Source organism: Saccopteryx leptura, chromosome 1 (genome assembly GCF_036850995.1).
Source record: "Saccopteryx leptura isolate mSacLep1 chromosome 1, mSacLep1_pri_phased_curated, whole genome shotgun sequence".
Taxonomy (NCBI): Eukaryota; Metazoa; Chordata; class Mammalia; order Chiroptera; family Emballonuridae; genus Saccopteryx; species Saccopteryx leptura.
The window spans coordinates 239,193,105-239,213,532 of NC_089503.1; the positions used below are offsets into that span (position 1 = coordinate 239,193,105).

The window sequence follows — 20,428 nt, forward strand, 5'->3', positions numbered from 1 at the left end:
TTTTGTCATTCTGCATTTCATTGTTGGCAGTCCACTCTGAGTAGGTCTCCCATTTCCCTCATTTATTGATGTCAGTACATACCAAGTAAACAGTATATAAATATAATACATACTTCTAATACCTGTTAAATACATAGGCAGAAAGGTCATGAAGTCTGCAACTTACCCTCAAATATTTCAACAAAATCTCACACATACAAACACACATGCACACACTCAAGAGCATAACTCAAAGGTGAAAAAATGTTAACAGCTACTCAATCTATGTGAACAGTATATGGGAGACAGTTGTACTACTTTGCAACTTTTTTCATGGATCTGAATTGTTTCAAAACATAAGGTCAAAAAATATATATATTTATATTTATTATATATTACATTTATATATACATATACATGTATATATAAATATGTTTTAATTGAAAGCTGCCCAAATCTTCACCAATATTTGAAAAAAAAGCCAGCCTACAGATTTAATTTACCAGTATTTGAATATATTCAAATTTTATTTCTATTGTCTGTAGAAATTTAAACACTAGCATTTGTGCAACAGTCCCCTGACACACAGAGAGAACACTACACACAAATCTTACACACTATGGTAACAGTACCATGTTCGACAAGACTGTTTTCTTGATTCAGTAAACCAAGCTTGATAAAGCAGCCAACTCAAAATGAATGATATTAGTTTTAGGACATAAGTGAACTTACCACTTAGGAAACATTATAACTGATATTAAAATGTTACACAGACTGATGAAAGTTTGGTATTTTTCCAGAAGACTATACATAGACAGGTTCACAATATAGAAACCTATACATTAAGCACTCTGAGATTTTAGCAAAGCATACATTATAGACACATTTGCCATACAGTGCAATTTTATTGTGTAAGGACATGAATAATAGTGCACTTAATTCCAAGAGTCACAGTCAAATATATCAAGGTACAATTCAAATACCCGCTATTGAAGAAATACTATTCTCTTTGTAATAACTAAGGGGTGCAAATACAACATTTTTAGTGTAGATGGTGATAGAGCTATAAGGATTCTAGACAACAGAACTCAGGGTTTATTTGTGTAGAATGATCCACCTCTCCAAAGCTATGTGCATTTTAAAAGTGAAACAAATGTCTCGGGTGGACAGACACAGGCAGTGGTGCACAACTTGTTTTCATTACAAATCACAAACAGTTCATCTGTATACTCACAGATGGTTCAACAGAAGGGCTCTAACATCAGTAAGTTCTCATCAGGAATCATTTTCAGGACAAAGCAGTGTCTACGGTGAGCCCCACTATCATTCACTAAGTTAAGCACAAACCAGAGTTCCTCAGTGTCGTTCAAAAAGAGGATACTGGGTTTCTTAGAGGGAATTTGGGTAAGTCCAGATTTTCTAAAATCTAGTCGTAGGGTTTCAGAAGGTCTCTTCTGGGCTGTTGGTTTAAAGGAAGATGCTGTGGACCAGGGATTATAAAGACTGAGTGAAGGTGAAAGCAATTTTATTCAGTAAACCAAAAATTAGAAAACAGATATTGTAAGAAAATGAGCATCCCATATCATCAGAATAAATAATAATGGTGAAATCAGTCTTTTAATGCCTTTTTGTAAGATGGTGAATTACATAAAAATACTATCTGGTAATAACTTAGGATATCAGTTCTGGGAGGGAGGGAGTAAAGACCTGACATGTTGAATAAGAAATAACTAATCTCTGTTGTCTTGAGGTATTATGTAAACCTGCATCAGATGTACTGAATGACTTCATTCTCCAGGAAATTTCAAAGCTGCCAGAACAGGGGATCATCTATTCTTAAAATTGCTCATTTTTGGTCCAAGAAATACCTTTCTGATAAAGAGTGCTCATAATACCCTCATATGTATTTCATTCATTAAATCTGGATATGAATAAATACCAAAACTTTTGCCTCAGGTTAAGGCCTTAGAATAAGTGATCCAGATAACCCAGTTAAAACTGACAATTAAAATAGCTAATCCTGAAAGCAGATTAACTACAAGAGTTACATCTTTAAGCAGATTTTTTAAAATGCAGCAAAATGTCCCTATTTTTCACCTGGAGAGACAACTACTAGTCAAATCTTTCCTACGATATTGATTTATTTAACATAAATACTAGCTGACTCAAAGACTAAAATCTCACTAAATTTCATCCTTTAAAATGAAAAACAGTGACACATCACGTCTGTAAATCAGGTTTCAGAGTTCAAAGAAAAAGTTTTTAAATTCCCCATATTGAATCTAAAATGACTGTCTACCGTCTTCTAAAGTTTTCTCAAAAATCACTTTAAAATCTTGCTTCAAAAGCCTAATTTTTCTTAGAAATACAACACACTTATAGATTATTTAAACCTGTTAAATTTTATAATTTCTGCTTGTTTTCTTCTCATTAAATAAAAACAAAATGAGAAATTTAGAACAGTTAATTACCAAAAAGTATCACCACCTAAAGTTTCTGCACTTTTATATTTTCAACCATGTTCTTCTGATTCAAAAAAATCACTAATTTACATCTAAAGATTTTTTTATTGCTGATATAGGATTATAGTATTCCTTTGTATTTTTTAGATATTCTTTGTGGGGCATACTTTTTACGTGCTCATAATGTAAACCAGCAGCCTTCATTATAAATGAATATGGAAGAGGCCTGATATATAAGAACTTGAATATCTCTCACTTGATTACTATTGACTCCTGTGGGGCAATCTGCTTGCTCACTAATTCTGCCACCATTCTCTTCATTACAGAAACACATTAAATGTGTTTTAAAGCCACATTTATCAAGACAATTATCCAAACTTAATGTTTAGTGAGTATCTTCTCATGAGGATATTCATTGTATGTATTCTTCTCATCCAGTGGAGGGGTAACTTAACAGTATTACTAAAAACCCTGTTCAAGTTATATTGATAATGCACTTATTTTTGACAGAGTTCTCGAGTTTGGGGAAATCTTAATATTTACATTTGTATATGACCCCTTTGAAAGTGCATTGATACCAAAGTTTGTTTTTCAATTCTTTTTTTTTTTAATTCATTGATTTTGAGAGAAAGAGGAAGGGAGACGGAGAGAAAACATCGACTTGTCATTCCTATTCATGCCGTCATTGGTTGATTCTTGTATGTGCCCTGACCAGGATCGAATCCACAACTGAGTACCTGGCCAGGGCCCCAAAGTTTGTTTTTACAATCTATAATCAGAACTGAGGTTTGGATAATCTCTGATTATAAATCAATACTAAAATGCAAACATCTAAAAGCTTAAGATTGCTGTCTCAATAAAAGAAAATAAAAAGCAATTGAAACCCTATATACTGTTGTACTCTGGCTTACACTTAAACGTACAGCAGGAAGACGGGTATAAATTGATGGCCTATAATTGCTCCATGACCAAACCTAATGAAAACTCCCTCCAAAGTTTAAACCCATAGAAGCCCTATGGCCAGTCAATATCACTAGTGGGGGTCACTTTTAAAGAATTACTGGAAAATAAAAGTCTCTAGATGGTTTTCCTTATGGGTCTATTATTAACAGAGACAAAAAGGGCTCCTGTTTCACATCTAGTCTTGAGACAAAATTAGGAGAAAACAAAAAGGTCAGCTGCCCGAACAAAGCAGCAAGCAATTTTGAGGGGCCATAAAAAAGCTAGGATGTTTCTTCTTTTAAAAAAATATAAACATTTCACACAACACAGAAATATATATAGCAAGATAGTGCATCTCTCCTTTGCTCCTTGCCTTAGCTTTTTGGTGAGGGCTTTAATGCCTCAAGACGAATAACTATAGCCAAGAAAATAAGTTGAGAATAAAACTGAGCTTATAGGAGAAGGCAGGCAAATTTACCAAGAGAGATCTGACTATGAATTGTTGGCCAGCCTTCTCCTACAAGTCTGGGGAAACAGAAAAAAGGTAAAGCTTGGGCAATTGGAGACAGACAGAATTTGCCACTTTCTAAGGCTTCTGAATGTGGCCAGAGATTTTGATAGAGTCAGTTTTTGTTTTCTTTTTAATTACACTTTTAGTTCAATACATACATAACTCTAAAGCTGGGTTCAGTTTTGGTATGTTTTACACTGAAATGGTTATATACAGATGGGGTAGAATGATATTAATGACTACTTTTCAACTATCCTTTTAAAGGATAATTAGAATTGATAGTATTTGTTAAAATGAACAATTCTACAAAACAGAAACAGACATGGAAAACCCTGAACTGCCAACTTTCAGAGTTGCAGGCATAGACTAGCAGGACACAGCACTGTCTCTATAACACTGAAACGGTTCAGATATGAAGTTTCAAACAAGCTGAATCATGTTCATGAACTTGCACCTCCACTTAAATTATATTTGCCTAATATATCATGGGCAAATCAGCAGAGGCAAGATAAATTTTCAAAAGGTTCAAACCACCATGAAAGTTGTAACCACAGTATTATATAGTAAACTCTTAGAACTCTTAAAAAATAAAACATACACACACATACATAAACCAGTGCAATAGGAACTCAGACAAGGGCAGCGCATCTCTGGTTTAAGGAAACCATTATTTGTAGCTTAATTATAACAAATTATTATCTATTATAAATGATGGTTTAATGTTACATCAAGCTTCTGGTACATATATGTATAAATGGTCAAAAACCTGAAAAACCAATTCAACAGTAACAATACCATATCAGTAACATATTCCTACTTTATTTCTATATTGCACACACTTTTACTGTCTACTGTTAAGTTTACTTCTGAATGTAAATATCAGAGGACTATACCTATGGCCCTTGTAAAAATAATTTACCTTGAATATTCAAATTTCCTTTTTTGACAAACCAAAATGAGATGGAATTCAGCTTTATTAGTCCAAAACTATTTTAAAGAGAATGGCAAGGGATTGGAAATGGCATGTTAAACATAAAATTCTTGGTTTATCCACCATTTCAGTTTTGAAAAGTATTTCGATATTCAAAGTGATTAAATGTCTGATCTTTTTTTAAACTAACATATTCCCTAAAGAGATTAATCATATCTTTGACTGGTCTGAAGCACTGGAAAGTGGACACAGAGAAAAGCTTATGATGAAATGGCATATAACACAAATGGCATTACATAGGTCACCTGGTTCATGTAAAATAAAATAAAATAAAATAAAATGACTAGCACCTCATTCTCGCTCCCAAAGTAAAGAGGCCTAAGAGGCCACATAAAACATGAATAATTGTAGTATGTATCATTCATAAAGTATTAAGAAATCCGTTCGACTAGAGGGTTCACAAATCTAAAGCCTTAACTTCAAGGCTACCGTGTAAAAGTGAGCGGAAGAGCAGGAGAAAAGATGGGAACAGGTGCGGGAGGTCCTTACAGAGGGTGTGGGGACACTGCTCAGGGACTCTCCTGCATCCCATCCTCAGTCTCCAGTTCTGCCAGCTGCCTCCTAAGGATATTTACTTTTGCTTGTAATTCCTTATTATATTCAATGATGTTAACCATTTCTTCATATGCTTCATCCAAATACTTGGAGGATCTGTTCCAACGTAGGAAAATGCCTATTGAATCCAGAAAGGAAAACAGAAGGGAGAAAGATACATACAATGGATTAACGTTACAGTTGTGATTGGTATATATTAATTTTTTCTTCCCCCCCCCCCCCACAATTCACATCTATGTTTTATTATATTCTAAAATATACAGGTGCTGAAAGAGTACAATTAAATACAATATTTAAGAAGTCACTATTTCTATGTACACGCTCATTAATTCTTCAACCCCCCCCCCCACACACACACACACAAAATTACGAAATAGTTCAAAACACTGTTCTCTAACATAACCTAACCAGGAAAACAAGCTGATAATTTATGGCATAAACTTTTCAGTTTCACAACAGAAATCTTTTTTTCCACAATTACAGAACTTTATCCAGACCTGTAGGACCTCCTACATGTGTGCAATCACTTTTACTGGAAATGTGAGTCAGTCTTTTTAAATAACAAAATATTTAAAAGCCTAGACTTCAGCACTTTTTGTCCCTTGTTACCTAAGAGGCTCGCTTTTCAATTATGCAGGCAATTGCTTCTTTCCCAAATAAAAACTATCATTTTATTATGAACTAAAAGGAGACATTTTCTCTACATAGACCTATGTTAACTATATCGTCCAAAATAATGGCTTTAAGATATTCAAGTAAGTAGGTACCAAAACTTTCCAGGCTTGCACAGTAGCTGGCAAATTCACAAAGGCTTTATGATTCATTAAAATACATTCCATAAACCAAACTGCCATGCACCCTCCTCAAGAGTCTTCCGACACACGTCCAAATGCTACTCTATCAGGAAGGGAAATAGTGTAGCTTAAAGACTAACCTGTGTTGACTTTTTCAATTATATGAGCCTATTTTTAAAATCCTGTTCATCAATACAGGAATTATTTAATATTAATGGATAACTATGATATAAATATAAACAACAGAGAAACATTTGAAGGCTAAAGAGTAGTCTCATACACTTTATATACCTACCATGAGAAGGTTTTTATCTAACATGGATGGCATGTCTTCCAGTTCTAAGTGTGGAGACACTAAATACATATGGAAATTGTTCTTAATAGAGTGATAGGAAGTCATTCACATAACCACCAAGATTTCCTCCTATCACTGAATCCCTAAACTCTCAGCAAGGTTTGGTAAAAACTAGTTAGATCATCCTTCAGGCCATCCAATTCCCAAAGGTAGCTTTTCTCCTAAATAAGCTAGTCTCTCATTTCAGTTATTAAGCATGAGAGTGGCCTTTAAGTAAATTGTTCCAGAAGTCTGAAACAAGAAGTAGAGCTAAGATCTCTCATTTCAGAGACCACTTATCCTGCATCTGTGACTGTCTACAACAATTAAGAGAGAAAGCAAAGAGAAGTTCTGAGCAGCCAGAAATTCCTATAGCACTAAGGCTCAGACTCAGAGCACCTCGGGACTATCCGAGGCCATTTTCCCACGATTCTGACTAGGGGACACCTCAACAGATTAGATTAGAAAGCATAAACTGAGGGGGAAGGAAGCAGCTATTGACAGATACACCAAGCAGAACAAACATGAGAGCTGACATCCAGAGAAGTGCTGGAAACAGACTTGATCTCAGGCCAAAGAAACAAAGCAACTTTCACACATAAAGGCAACAGCTTTCCCCACATGAACTGTCCATGAGGGCAAAACATATCAGAACATGGTAAACTAACTGACATTTATGGTACTTCAGTTCAATTTACCAAACAGCTGCCGTCCCTGTGTGTATGCCTTCTGCTGTTTACTACAGATGAATCAAGATGCACCTACTACCTTCAAAACGATTAAAAAGAAACTAAATGGTATTTTATAGGCTTTCTTTAATGAATGGCAAATATATATTATTTTAGATATATTTTGACTGTTTTTTTAAAAACAGGCTTTGGTATTTAAGGAGATAAGCTTCAGGAGTCTGAAAATTAATGTAGGTAAAGCACCTTCTTTAGAATAGATTTGCAAATTAAGCACGGATTATTGTTCCACATGAACACTGGGATGTATGCATGACTGCATTCATGGGTGGCATTTGTGGACATTTATATACCCTAACTAGTAGGGCTAGCTTATTAACACTTCAGTAGCAAGAACCTATCCTAATGACTGCTTAATAAAGGAAACAAACCGTTTCCTTGAGTTTACAGTCTATTCCTGTCAAAACTATTTACAACTTTCTTATACAAAAAGTAATGTACTTTCCCCACTCCCATTAGGATGGCCACTACCAATGGAAAGGGGGACCCAATAAGAAAATAACTCTTAGCAAGGATGTGAATAAATTGGAGCCCCTGCATACTGTTGGTGGGATTGTAAAAAGGAACAACCATTATGGTATATAGTATGAAGGTTCCTCAAAAAAGCATTAAGAAAGAAATAGTTACACACAGGCCTGAGAGTCAGGTCCAAGTTACCATCTTCAAATATCAACAATAGCATATACTCACAGGCAGTTGAGAAAGTATCCCTGACTGTTGATAAAAAGTTTGCTAAGGATGCATGTCTCACCTTCCCAGAGATGAAGACTCTGTGGAGCAACCGAAGGCCAGATGACAAGATTGTTGGCTTCAAAGAGAGGATTGGTGAATTTACTCAGTTCACTGGGCCGATTGACCCAAGACCACAGAGACATCGTTTTCTGCTGTAGCTTCAACTTACATCTGATCAAGGAAGAAAACTGGCATTAGAGCAATTAATTTATAACAACCACTATCAAATGTTACTCCTAATAGGACAGTTTCTCTTCTCTGTATGTTAGAAGGCAGAATATAAGACTTCATTGAGGAATAAAATGTGAAATAAAAGTATGTCAGAAAATGCAACATTATAACTCTCAACAACAAAACAACCAGCAAGAAGGAAAAACCTGCCTGACCATGCGGTGGCGCAGTGGATAGAGTGTCAGACTGGAATACGGAGGACCCAGGTTCGAGACCCCGAGGTCGCCAGCGTGAGCGCAGGCTCATCTGGTTTGAGGAAAGCTCACCAGCTTGGACCCAAGCAAGGGGTTACTTGCTGGCTCAAGCAAGGGGTTACTTGGTCTGCTGAAGGCCTGCGGTCAAGGTACATATGAGAAAGCAATCAATGAACAACTAAGGTGTTGCAACGAAAAACTGATGATTGATGCTTCTCATCTCTCTCTGTTCCTGTCTGTCTGTCCCTGTCTCTCCCTCTCTCTAACTCTCTGTCTCTGAAAAAAAAAAAAAGAAGGAAAAACCCAGAGTCTGGTCATGTTAACTTTGATATTAAACATTAACCCATATACAAAGTCCTTTATTGTATCTGGGATTGCATTTTAATTTAAAATAGCTAAATGGATTAAAAGTAAATATGTATCTTGATATGAATACAGATTTAATCTACACTCATATTCAATAAAGTCTTCATAATATGTAATCCTGAAATTCTGTAACACACTTTATCATGGAATAAACCATTAGGAATGGAAAGTAAACTGTAAAAAATAAATTTTAATAATAATTGAAAAATAATTTGTGGTAAACCTTAAATAAGTAAAAGGATAATATATTCATTTTCACAGTATTCTGTTCAAGCTAAAGTTTGACTATACAATTGGTTTTATCTCTGAAATCACTTGATTACTTATAACCATCATCAAAGTTAATTATGTGAATATTATTATATAGTAATAAAAAGAATCCACATAATCATGGAACCCATGTGGTACTAGCATGTAGTTGCTAGGATAGCAATTCCCATACTATGTCCCCAGGAGCCAGGCGTGGCGAGGACAGGAAACCACTGCCCCACTGCTCCCGCTGGCCCCTGCCCCAAGCCCATGGCTAGCCACCCACTGAACGTGTTGGCTGAGCCTGCCCCACACAGCTACAGCATCCTTCTCCATCAGCACTACTGGGCGTCTCTACCAAATGGGAATCAGAATATGAGACAAAATCTAATGGTGACCCCTTTTATTAATGTAGGTCTGAGGGGCATTGACAGGTACAATACCAGAAAGAACTCATAGTCAAATATATTACTTAAATGCCAAGTTCCACTCATTACTTTAACAGAGAAAGGCTGTGGTGACCAGCTGGCTGTGTGTCCCTGGACAAGGCATTTAACTTATCTGCATATTACCTCCTTAAATCTATAAAACTGGATGGAGGGTGCAGTTAGATTTTATGTTAAGACTTCTTGCAGATGTGAAATACTATGATTCTATAAGGAAATGATAACTTAAAATTGTTACCCAATTTATTCAAAGCTTTTTTTTTTTTTTTTTTTTTTTTTTTTACAGAGACAGAGTCAGAGAGAGGGATAGACAGACAGGAACGGAGAGATGAGAAGCATCAATCATTAGTTTTTTGTTGCGCATTGCGACACCTTAGTTGTTCATTGATTGCTTTCACATATGTGCCTTGACCGCGGGTCTTCAGCAGACCGAGTAACCTCTTGCTCGAGTCAGCGACCTTGGGTCCAAGCTGGTGAGCTTTTGCTCAAACCAGATGAGCCTGCGCTCAAGCTGGCGACCTCAGGGTCTCAAACCTGGGTCCTCTGCATCCCAGTCCAATGCTCTATCCACTGTGCCACCGCCTGGTCAGGCTATTCAAAGCTTTTTTGTTAGTATGTAGACTCATTTTAATTTACAAAACAAAGCCTACGAGTCTGTTCTCACCTCGCATGTGATAGTCTACTAATAAGACATGTCAAGTAATTTATACTAAGTGTAATCACTACCATCTTACAAATAACAGTAATGTATAGCCAAATTCTGGTCTCTTTTAGGAAGTGGTCACAACAACCTAAAATAAAATGCCTCCAGGTTGGCAGTGTACCCACCTCTCACTTTCATTGTTGCCCAGGAATGTTCCAAATTGTGAGGCATAAGCATGCTCAAAGAGTGCGATGAGGAAATTCTCGTTAAATTCAAAAGAACAAGGGAACTGACGGAGTATCTGCCACACGCAATCCAAGAAGAGAAGAAATACAGGTGACTCCCACTTCTGCTTACTATTACAATAGGCCGACTGTGCACAGCGCTGCTGGAATGGGTGCCCAGCCTACAGGAAAAGATGAAAATGTGAGAATTATGTCCTAGAGAGATCCTCGATTCTTTTTTTTTTTTTTTAAGTGAGAGGAAGGGAGATAGTGAGACAGACCTCCATATGTGCCCCAACCAGGATCCACCCAGCAACCCCTGCTGGGGCCAATGCTTGAATCAACCGAGCTACTTTTAGCACCTGAGGGCTGACATGCTCAGACCAGTTGAGCTATCCTCAGCACCTGGGACTACACTCTAATAACGAGTCACTGGCTGCAAGAAGGGAAGAGGAAGCGAAGGGGGATAAAAAGGGGAAGAGAAGCAGATCATTGCTTCTCCTGTTTTCCCTGACCTGGAATTGAACCTGGGACATCCATATGCCAGACCAACGCTCTATCCACTGAGCAAACCAGCCAGGGTCCAGATCCTACATTCTATTAACATTCTATTGACATTATTTCACACAGGTGCAATGAACTTCTTATTAATGGAACATCATATAATTTGGATGACTGCTGTTTAGATGAATGATTTCTTGGTTTAAAACAATTTCCAAATACTTAACAAGGCTGTGCAGCGAAGCCATAACCATAAGAAACCACAACTGTCCTTGGAATGTCAAATGGAAGAATGAACATCAGTAATGATAAACATAAATTTTTCTAGGTCTCTATAATTTGGAGCTAAGTCAAAGAACATAAGCTTTTTAAGTACACAACATAGAATAGCTATCACCTTCTATCTAGCCAAAGCATTGTAGACTACTGTAAGCTACATAAGTCTCACCATTAAAGGGAAATAAGTATAGGGCTATAATAGACAAACTTTACAAGGTTACTCCTGATGTTCAGTCTTTAGTTATAAATGGGAAAAATATTACTGTCATGAAGAGATCTTTATGAATAACTTCATATTAGAGATAAATCTCTCCTTCATTTCCCTTTTCTCGCAAAAAGAACTAGAATCATTTGGCTCTCTGGCCCACCCAGAACCTGAAGACCGACCTTATCCCAAATCACACCCTTGTAGGTACTTTACAGTCCTGCTCTATATTTGGGTCCTTATGTATAAGTACAAAAGGCAGGACCATTTTCCAGTGGCTAATGGAATTTTTATTTCCATCAACATGCTAATATATAAGTATATCATACACATTTGTTAGTGCGCTCTGTAGCATAATGAATGTAGTAAATAGATTTCCACCAAACATTTAGGATGGTCTGACGTCAACAGAGGTAAAGGTCAGTTGTCAGGCAGGGTAGACAGAGTACATGTAATAGCCATTAACACACAGCAAATCCAAACTGTAACTAGAAGGGCCAGAAATTATTTTCTCCAGAGACACTTCCATTTCTAAGATATGTCTAAACATTTATTTTCAGTCACTACTGTTTACTAAATTACACAGTGCATATACACTCACAAATTAATCTCTAACCTGGAGGATTTCAGTCTATTATATGAGACTTTTATTTTAGTTGTTGGTCAGCCTTATGTGACATCATGTGTTGTGTCTTAGGGGTAAATAGATGAACTGGACAAGGTTCCCTGACCTCAAAGAAGTCACTTAATTTGGGTCTAGCTCAGGAACAAGGCACAAAGAAAATGGACCAATTTTATCTGTGAATGCAGTTAAGGGACATTTAGCTTAAAGCATGAGAAGGATTTCCCCCTGGGGAAAAAGGATGGAGCAGACTAGAGTAAAAGGCAGAAAGTCCTAAAAAGCCCACACCCTGAACTACAAATCCTTACTCTCCCTTCCCCCTCGTTTATGTCTTTTCTCTCTCACAGGACCAAGCTCTGGAAGACAAGACCATGTTTACATTCTCTCTGTTTCCTCTGTAGGTAACAAAGTACAACTAAGAGGAGTTTAAGGGAATAAAGTGCCAAATGATGATATAAGCAAAGGGACATACAGAAACTGACAGGCAGTAAAGATTACAAACATTTATTGTGAGGAAGATAATTTCATTGTCCCTCATAAAATTAAACATATACTTTAAACATCATAATCAAAATCTCCCATGTTATATCCACTCCCACCAACCAGGGTCACATTAGTTATTAGTGGCTCCTCTGAACACAGAACAGCTTTCTCACCTGCAGCCACTCCCTTTCTATCAGGGCCTCAAAACCACGGATGGTCCTGCTCCTCGGCTCCAAGATGATCTGGGCCAGGGAGGTCACCTGAAGTGTAGAATCCGTCCCTTCTGTTCCATGAACCAATATGGATGCTCCTTCCCTGAAGGGAAAATTCAGAGTGCACATGGGATACTTCCAATATGGTCAATCAAGTCTGCTAATAAACATTTACCAAGTACAGTCTTATGTATTCTCCGCTGTCCCATAGGGTTTAGGGGCTAAATAAGGCATAATGAGGAGAGCTTCTCGTGGGAAAAAAATAAGACTATAGTGAGCCCCACATTTTACATGGCAAGAAACCCATTAAGTTATAACAAGTTTCACAGAACAGTTTAACTGAAAATTTTCTCCCTTTACAAAAAGAAGTCTCCCTTACACAGCAGGTACTTACCTTTTCTGCTGTAATAGTTGATTAAAGCCTTTTCTCATCAAACCTAGAAACATACACTTAAAATTATTTTTCTGTGTCTCTGACCATGACTCTACCTTCTTACCATCAGCTAGCTAATTGTAAGGACGCCTTCATAAACTGTAGTGGATCTGGGAAACGGTCTTCAACCATATTTGAGAAACATAAAACAGGAAGAAACATTTTAGAAAATTAAAAAAATAAAATTGTCCATCTAAAATGTCAGTGGCAATGATATCACGACACTTAGGAGGTATCAGGGACCCCATTGTTCTAAAGAGAGTGGAAGGAAGCACCAAAAACTAAACGAACTACATCTCCCCTCCCTTTCTTCCACTTCTTATATTGAAATGACAGTGAAGAAAATTTTGGGGGAAAAAAGAAGCTCACCACTTTCTCATAAAAAAGTTTCATGTTTGGTTATTACTATTAATTATCTTACGATATACATATATATTTTACATAGCTATAGCAAAAGGTAAATTTCTTATTATTTCCACTTTTATTATAAACACTTTCCCATGTTTCTATGCCATCTTTAGAAATATTGTATTACTGGTTATTAAATATCCTATTAAGTAATCAACTACAATTTACTTAATCCTATGGTTGGATATTAAGGTTACTGCTAATTTCTGTTACACTGTAGCTGATGTACTTAGTTAGCTCTTTGTCTTTTGCTGAATTATCTGAGTTTTTAATTTGAAGATAAGACTCCCTAATGTTGACTTATGGTTAGCATGAAATTAAATGAGTAGGCTGAAAAGGGTCTGAGCAAATATTTTAAGGCTTCTGAGGTAACTTAGCTATCTGTAGTATATTCTGAATTTAAGTCAATTAATTTAAGATTGATTTTTACATTTTTAATAATTAATTATAAGGGCAGATTTTTATATAAATATAAGTAATAAGTTAATATATATCAGAAAAGAGAAACCAAACATTACAAAATAACCAAAGCCTTCAGCCCTCCTGAGAGTGTGGAAGTTCCTGTTGAAGGCGGCCAGCTCAGAGTAAACAAGGTAAAGATAACAAACACTGCTCTGCACCTCGGCTGCCTAGACTGGCATCATCTCATTATCATGAGACATGGTGGTAAGTGTTTACTACAATTCATGTTTCTTAAGAAAACATTTAAGGAGAAATCTTTTCAACTTAAAAAAGAAATAAAACTGTTACTATTAGCATCTCATCATTCTGTATTCATTTCTCTGCCATATAACCTTGGTCTTTAACAACTATATTTTATTAGATAGATGAGCTTCACCTAAAATAAAGAACAGTGACAGCCTGGGTATCCTGACACCAAGAGTCTCTGCCCATTCTTGGTTCTGTCACTAACTTACCACATGATTTTAAGCAACCCATTTTATTATCAATTTGTCACTAACCACAAAAAAATTACATATCTAGTCCCCTAATTTGGAAGCATCAGTAAAACAAATTAAATTCTCAAAGAAAGGTGCCAATCCAAGTACGTGGGCGCAATACTTATACCTACCTACTGTTTCAGTGGGAACCTCATTCTTAAAAAGGGCATGCTAAGCTTCTGCAATAACTTATACCAATATTTCTGCCTCTGTTCGAGTCTCCTGCCTCGAGTCTCAAGGATTAGCGCCTTTAACTGAGTGAATAAACTACAATCACTTCATATACTTCACATTACTACCATCAGGTTTTCTCAACTTGAGATCCTGATTCCACTGCACACATCAAGTAGTCTGTAATAAGACATCGGAGAGATTAGAAAAGATCATTTCACTGCGTAACAAAATTGCATGCTTCCTTTCATTGCTATTCAAAAGTAAGAAGGCAAGTTTGGCGTTCTGAGAAGTTGTAAGAAAACTTCTCTTTCTTACAGTTTAAGAAAGAAATATTGGTACATTAATGATTTAAAGATTGTATTGGAAAAAATAGGTCTTTGGCACTTAAAAGACTTGTGTCAGCAAAGACGTGTATTTCCATGTTCACAACTCATTCAACAAACATTATCAAATTCAATGTCAAAGACTATGCACACATTTCATCAATAACTAAATGCCGTTGACTATCTTACACAGTAATTTATAAAATGAGCTGAACATAAGATATAGGATAGGCACAAGTGCTAACCTACAGGCATGCCTTATTCTACTGAGCTTCACTTTACTGCACTTTGAAGACATGGCGTGTTTTTACAGATTGAAGGTGAGACCCTCCTCCAGCAAGATTACGACTCACTGAAGGCTCAGATGATGGTTAGCATTTTTTTAGAATAAACTATTTTTTTTAACTAAGGTATATTATACATTTTTTTTTAGAAGGTGCTATTACATACTTAAAAGACTACAGTATAGGTAAACCTAACTTTTAAATACATTGGGAAACCAAAAAATGAGTGTGATTTGCTGTATTGAGATATCCACTTCACTGCAGTCTGGAACTGATATAATATCTGAGTTTTATGTTAACGTATAAACATATGTCTGGATAAAAGTCAAGTCTCGTTAGCAGTGCATGTCCCATGCGGGAACACTGATGTACTCTACCTGTCGATACATTGAGCCACTAGGCAGGAAGTTGTCAGAATCTCCTTGATGTGAGTCAGCCAGTTGGAAGACTCCAATTTACTGAGCCATCGGTCCATGTTATGTGTTTGCTCATTACAGGCTTCCACAAGTTTGATTAAGCTCTCCTGAAGAACGTGATACCTTTCACACATGAGGAAAAGAAAAAAACAATGAAGGAAGCAACCAAACCAAACACTCAGTCTTCCAATAAATCCAAGAGCAAAAGTAGCTCAAAATGCTATAAAAATATTTACCTTGCTATACCAGGATTAAATATTGAAAAATTAATATTTAAACATGTTGCAAAGATGCTTAAAATGCCTGTCATGGTAAACTGTTCCTCCTGTGAACAGATTAAACCCTTGTCAAAGAGCTGAATTATCTGACTGGGGGAGGGCGAGAGGCTGCGTTTTGTGACAGGTCAGGGAGCACTACTGGCCTCTGCACTCCTACTCCACGGAGCCCCGGGTTCTGTCAGCAGGGGTGCCCAAAGCCAGCTCGTGTCCCATGCATTGTATCACGGGCTCGGACTCCCACCCGCCCACCCAGAAGCACTTATAGACCACTAACTGCAAACATAAACAAGAGATGATCTAGGTGGAGGGAAACTGTGTGAGAATAGGTGGGAGTGGGGAAAGTGAGATGTCTAAAGTCTTTGACTTAGGATAATATAGTTATCCATAGTGTATCTGTTTAAGTTTGGTGACCACTGATCTAAAAGTAGAGGAGCAGACCTGTGTTAATGACATTTCAGAGCTGACTTAGAGAAACAGTGCTGCGTGATTAAAACTCACTGGTGGGCACCCAAAGAACATTTTCTGCGTATCTTACAAAGTACGACAGGATAGCCAGTTGTTTCTGGACTCAAAGTTAGTATGTAGATTCATTTGAAAACTTGCGATTTTATGACAACTTAGGGTGCACCCACTCTAATTAGTTTCAAACAAGAGTCCATCACTGTATCCAGAGTCTTTTACCTCTCAATGGACTTATGAATCCTCCTCCACTGGGGATAATGAGCTTCTTGTTCAAAGCCACCTCCTTTGGCTCTAGCTTGCTGAGCTACGTTCAGAGAGCGGGTATCGATGATGTAGCCACGCTTCCCTGCTCTCAGGGTCGCATTGATCAGCTTCTCATCTTCTTTGCACCGTCTCCCATTTGTGCCAGTCAGTGGCTGACCACTTCGCATAATTACCTAGAATCACAATACAGTTTAAAACTTAATAGTAGCTGCTTTTAAAGTTTTTGAAAACAGAAATGAATTAGCTAGATTAAGTGTTTCAAACACCACTGGGTGACACTGGAGATGCAGCCGATCCTAAAACAGAGTCTTTATATTGACAAAGTTAATCATGGTGAAACAAAAATGAGCCTTGCACTTTCAAGTGAGTTCTCACTACCTCAAAATACTTTCACATAATAAATTATAGTTCCTCTTTAAGATTAGGTATTACAATTCATTTTGTCAGTGAATAATTATACAGCTGACCTAGCCCTGTAATGAAGGTAATAATAATGGCCCATGCATTTTGCTTCAAGTACATAAACTTAGGGTTGGCAAGATTATAAAGAAAAAGGCACCAGTGGCAAACTAAAAGGAGTTCATCCACTATTCTTGTTTTGTGAATCATTTTCAATATCTTAAAAGCTGCTGGTTATTACTTATCCTCCAGGGGCCCTCTTCCATCCTTTTCAGTATTCCAGGAATTAAACCACTTGTCTCCAAATATATACTATCAACCATATATTTTGAAAGGTTTGATTTTGAAACTCTTCTCAAGAAATTGATAACTATTATACTGATCTTGTCCCTGGTGAGTGGCTCAGTTATTACAGTTTCGCCCATAGTATATACGTATTTTTTCTTAACTACCTTGAAAGTGAACATGATCAAGAAAGGATGACAAAAACTAACTCTCAGATAGTACTTACCAAGTAAATGGACACACAGTATATTTAACAGCAACTATAACATAATGAACCCTAGTAAAAACAGACATACTATAGAGCAAGCAGAATACGTGGCCTGATGCCAAAGTGGCAGATTTTTAATCTTTTTATCCTAATTATCCATGTTTGACTTAATACCAAGGGAAAAGAAAAATGGAACATAGCTCTAATTTATCCATTAATTGACTTCTGGTCTCAAAATGAAGTAGAGTTTATTGACTGAGAGAAAACAGGAGGAAAGAAACAGATTTAGAAAATATTTAGGAAACAAATACACAGCCACAGCACGTGCCTATTCAATTCCTGATTCCTGTGTTTACTTAAGTTATGACTCATGACATGTGTCACTCTTCTCCCTTTTGAAAATAAAAACTGCTCAATTTACCTATTGTAGGGAAATCTGGTGAGAACAATTAAAATATCTTACCGTTATTCTGATCATAGATATTAGTTTTTCTACCTACAAGTATTACCTTAAATAGCACATGAGCATTAGTTCCCTTGGTACTGAGTCCTGAGGACCAACTTCTCTGGGCTTTTTAAAGGTTGAGCAGCATGATGGAAAGAATTCAAAGTCATAACTGATCACAGAAAACACTCTATGCCTGATTCCCTATGAAGGAAGTCCTAGCAGGAGAAATTAATCACTTCAACGGACAGGTTCACAGGAAAGGGAAACCCTTCTAAGAAAGAATTCTCAGCCTGACTAAGCGGTGGCACAGTGGATAGAGCATTGGACTGGGATGTGGAGGACCCAGGTTCGAAACCCCAAGGTCGCTGGCTTAAGCAAGGGGTCACTCACTCTGCTATAGCCCCCTGATCAAGGCACACACAAGAAAGCAATCAATGAACAACTAAGGTGCTACAATGAAGAACTGATGCTTCTCACCTTTCTCCCTTCCTGTCTGTCCTTCTCTCTGTTACCAAAAAAAAAATAAAAAAATCCTCAAACCAAGTCTTCCCATAGATTAAGCAGCAGTACTGTACACTTACCATTCCATTTTTTTTATGATAATAGCTGAGTACTGGGAAGCGTCCTCCATGTCGAAATGTAGCTACCTTCCGAAGAGCTTCATCATCAATGGATTTGGGCACTATGACAATTGGCGGGTAAGAGGGGCAGACTGCAAATTCCTTATTGACATAGCTTAACCTCCACTCACTGGTCTGAAAAATACAAAATACTATACTTCAAAGCTAAGCAAGTATCTCAATGTCACAAAATAATCTGAAAAATTTTAAAGGACCTTAGAAGTCAACTTTCATACAATGAAGCCATCTCAAGAATTTAATAGAAGGATACCTATTCCATACTTGCACAGAAAAAGATTTCCATTCTTCAGAGCCAGCTTCCTGTAATGTTAGGTATCACCAGTTCCTAGAAAGTTCTTCCTCATAGTTAGCAAACTCTGTTGCTCTATAACTTCCTCTATTGGTGTTTACCATGATTTAAGTACAAGTTCCCTATTTCACGTGGCATCCTATTAAATGTGTGAAAGACAGTTGTTTCTCCCTTAGTCTTCTAGTCTCCAAGTTAAGTATATCCATGACTATCAGGGCCAACATCATCGCATTCATCTTTTTCTCAGTACCACTTACTTTGTTCATGGTACTGTTAAAGTATAGTTGACAGAAAGACTACAATACTCCAGACAATGCTGAACCACAACAGATGAGTATAAAGCTACTACATACTCTAAATCCCTTGTTCTTTTCTATTATTTAAAAAAGGAGAAAATGTAGAAAGATTGGTAACATCTTTCTTAAAAGAATAATGACAACACTAAGAAAAGTTATACTTAGGATCCTGTCGGTGAAATAATTTCAGAGATCAGACAAGACAGGGCAGGCTGAAGGTGGTGTGGCCGTAGATGTGAAATAATTTCTAGCTCAGTATTCCAAGGACTAAAAGTATATAATATAAAACTGTCAAATGACTATTTATTTCAAACATCAAAAAGGAAAACCACTTGAAGACTGTAAAAAACCTTTTACAGTAAAATATATAAATAAAATTATGTATATATAAATTTTAATACGTTCCTGTAAGGCAGAGTTGACCTAAGATACTGGCCATGGGTTGCAGTTCCAGGATAAAATCAAAGTTTTTTAAATGTACTTGTAAGACAAGAGTATTTTTAAACCACTTTTATAGATACAATATATTTTAGTTATATTTTTCACTTTTCAAAGTTATTCATGTTACCAATTCTAAAAAGACCGTTTCTAAAAGATCCATGAAATGAGGAAAGGAAATTACCTGTATCCTGCTTACTCATCTCCTAATTCCCTTTCCCAGAGGCAACAATTTTCATTTCTTTAGTTTCTCTGCGCATGTGTGTGCGCTTACCTCCAAATTTCTAAATAATATGACTATACTGTTACTTCCTGATTTTTCACTATTAGCTATTTCCTACTCGGGAGAATCCTGACTTTCCATTGCTCTGCAATGTCACTTCTGTCATATATTAATTTTCCATATATATAGGATTTTATTCTGTTCCACTGGTCTATATGTAGTAAGACCCACAGCTTTTAGAATAAGCTTGATACTTAGTAGGCTAAGTGTCTCTTCCCTTCTTTCTATTCTTTTAGAATAGCTTGGCTCCTCTTGGTCCTTTGCTCTTTTATGTAACTTTTATCAAACTCCATGTTAAAACCCATTGGGAAAAAAAAAAACTCACTGGAAGGAAAAAAAACCTCACTGGAGTTTTAATAAGATTGTGTTGACTTTATAGTTAGATTTGAAGATAGTTATATCTTTTCAATATTTAATCTTCTTGTCCATGAGCATATAGTGTCCCCCCACTTTTTAA

The 20,428-nt window shown here is 36.6% G+C and overlaps 1 protein-coding gene across 1 annotated transcript in view; it reads right to left on the reverse strand.

Moving 5' to 3' along the window:
• Positions 1–472: 472 nt before the first annotated feature.
• Positions 473–20,428, reverse strand: part of MTMR9 (myotubularin related protein 9) — a 37,376-nt gene continuing 17,420 nt past the window's right edge. The window contains exons 4-10 of the mRNA XM_066388064.1: positions 18,606–18,779; positions 16,640–16,857; positions 15,642–15,803; positions 12,663–12,804; positions 10,361–10,581; positions 8,066–8,217; positions 473–5,558 (exon numbers count right to left, since the gene is read on the reverse strand). Coding sequence (XP_066244161.1) covers positions 5,395–5,558; positions 8,066–8,217; positions 10,361–10,581; positions 12,663–12,804; positions 15,642–15,803; positions 16,640–16,857; positions 18,606–18,779 — 1,233 coding nt within the window. The 3' untranslated portion in view covers positions 473–5,394. The remainder of the gene's footprint in view (positions 5,559–8,065; positions 8,218–10,360; positions 10,582–12,662; positions 12,805–15,641; positions 15,804–16,639; positions 16,858–18,605; positions 18,780–20,428) is intronic.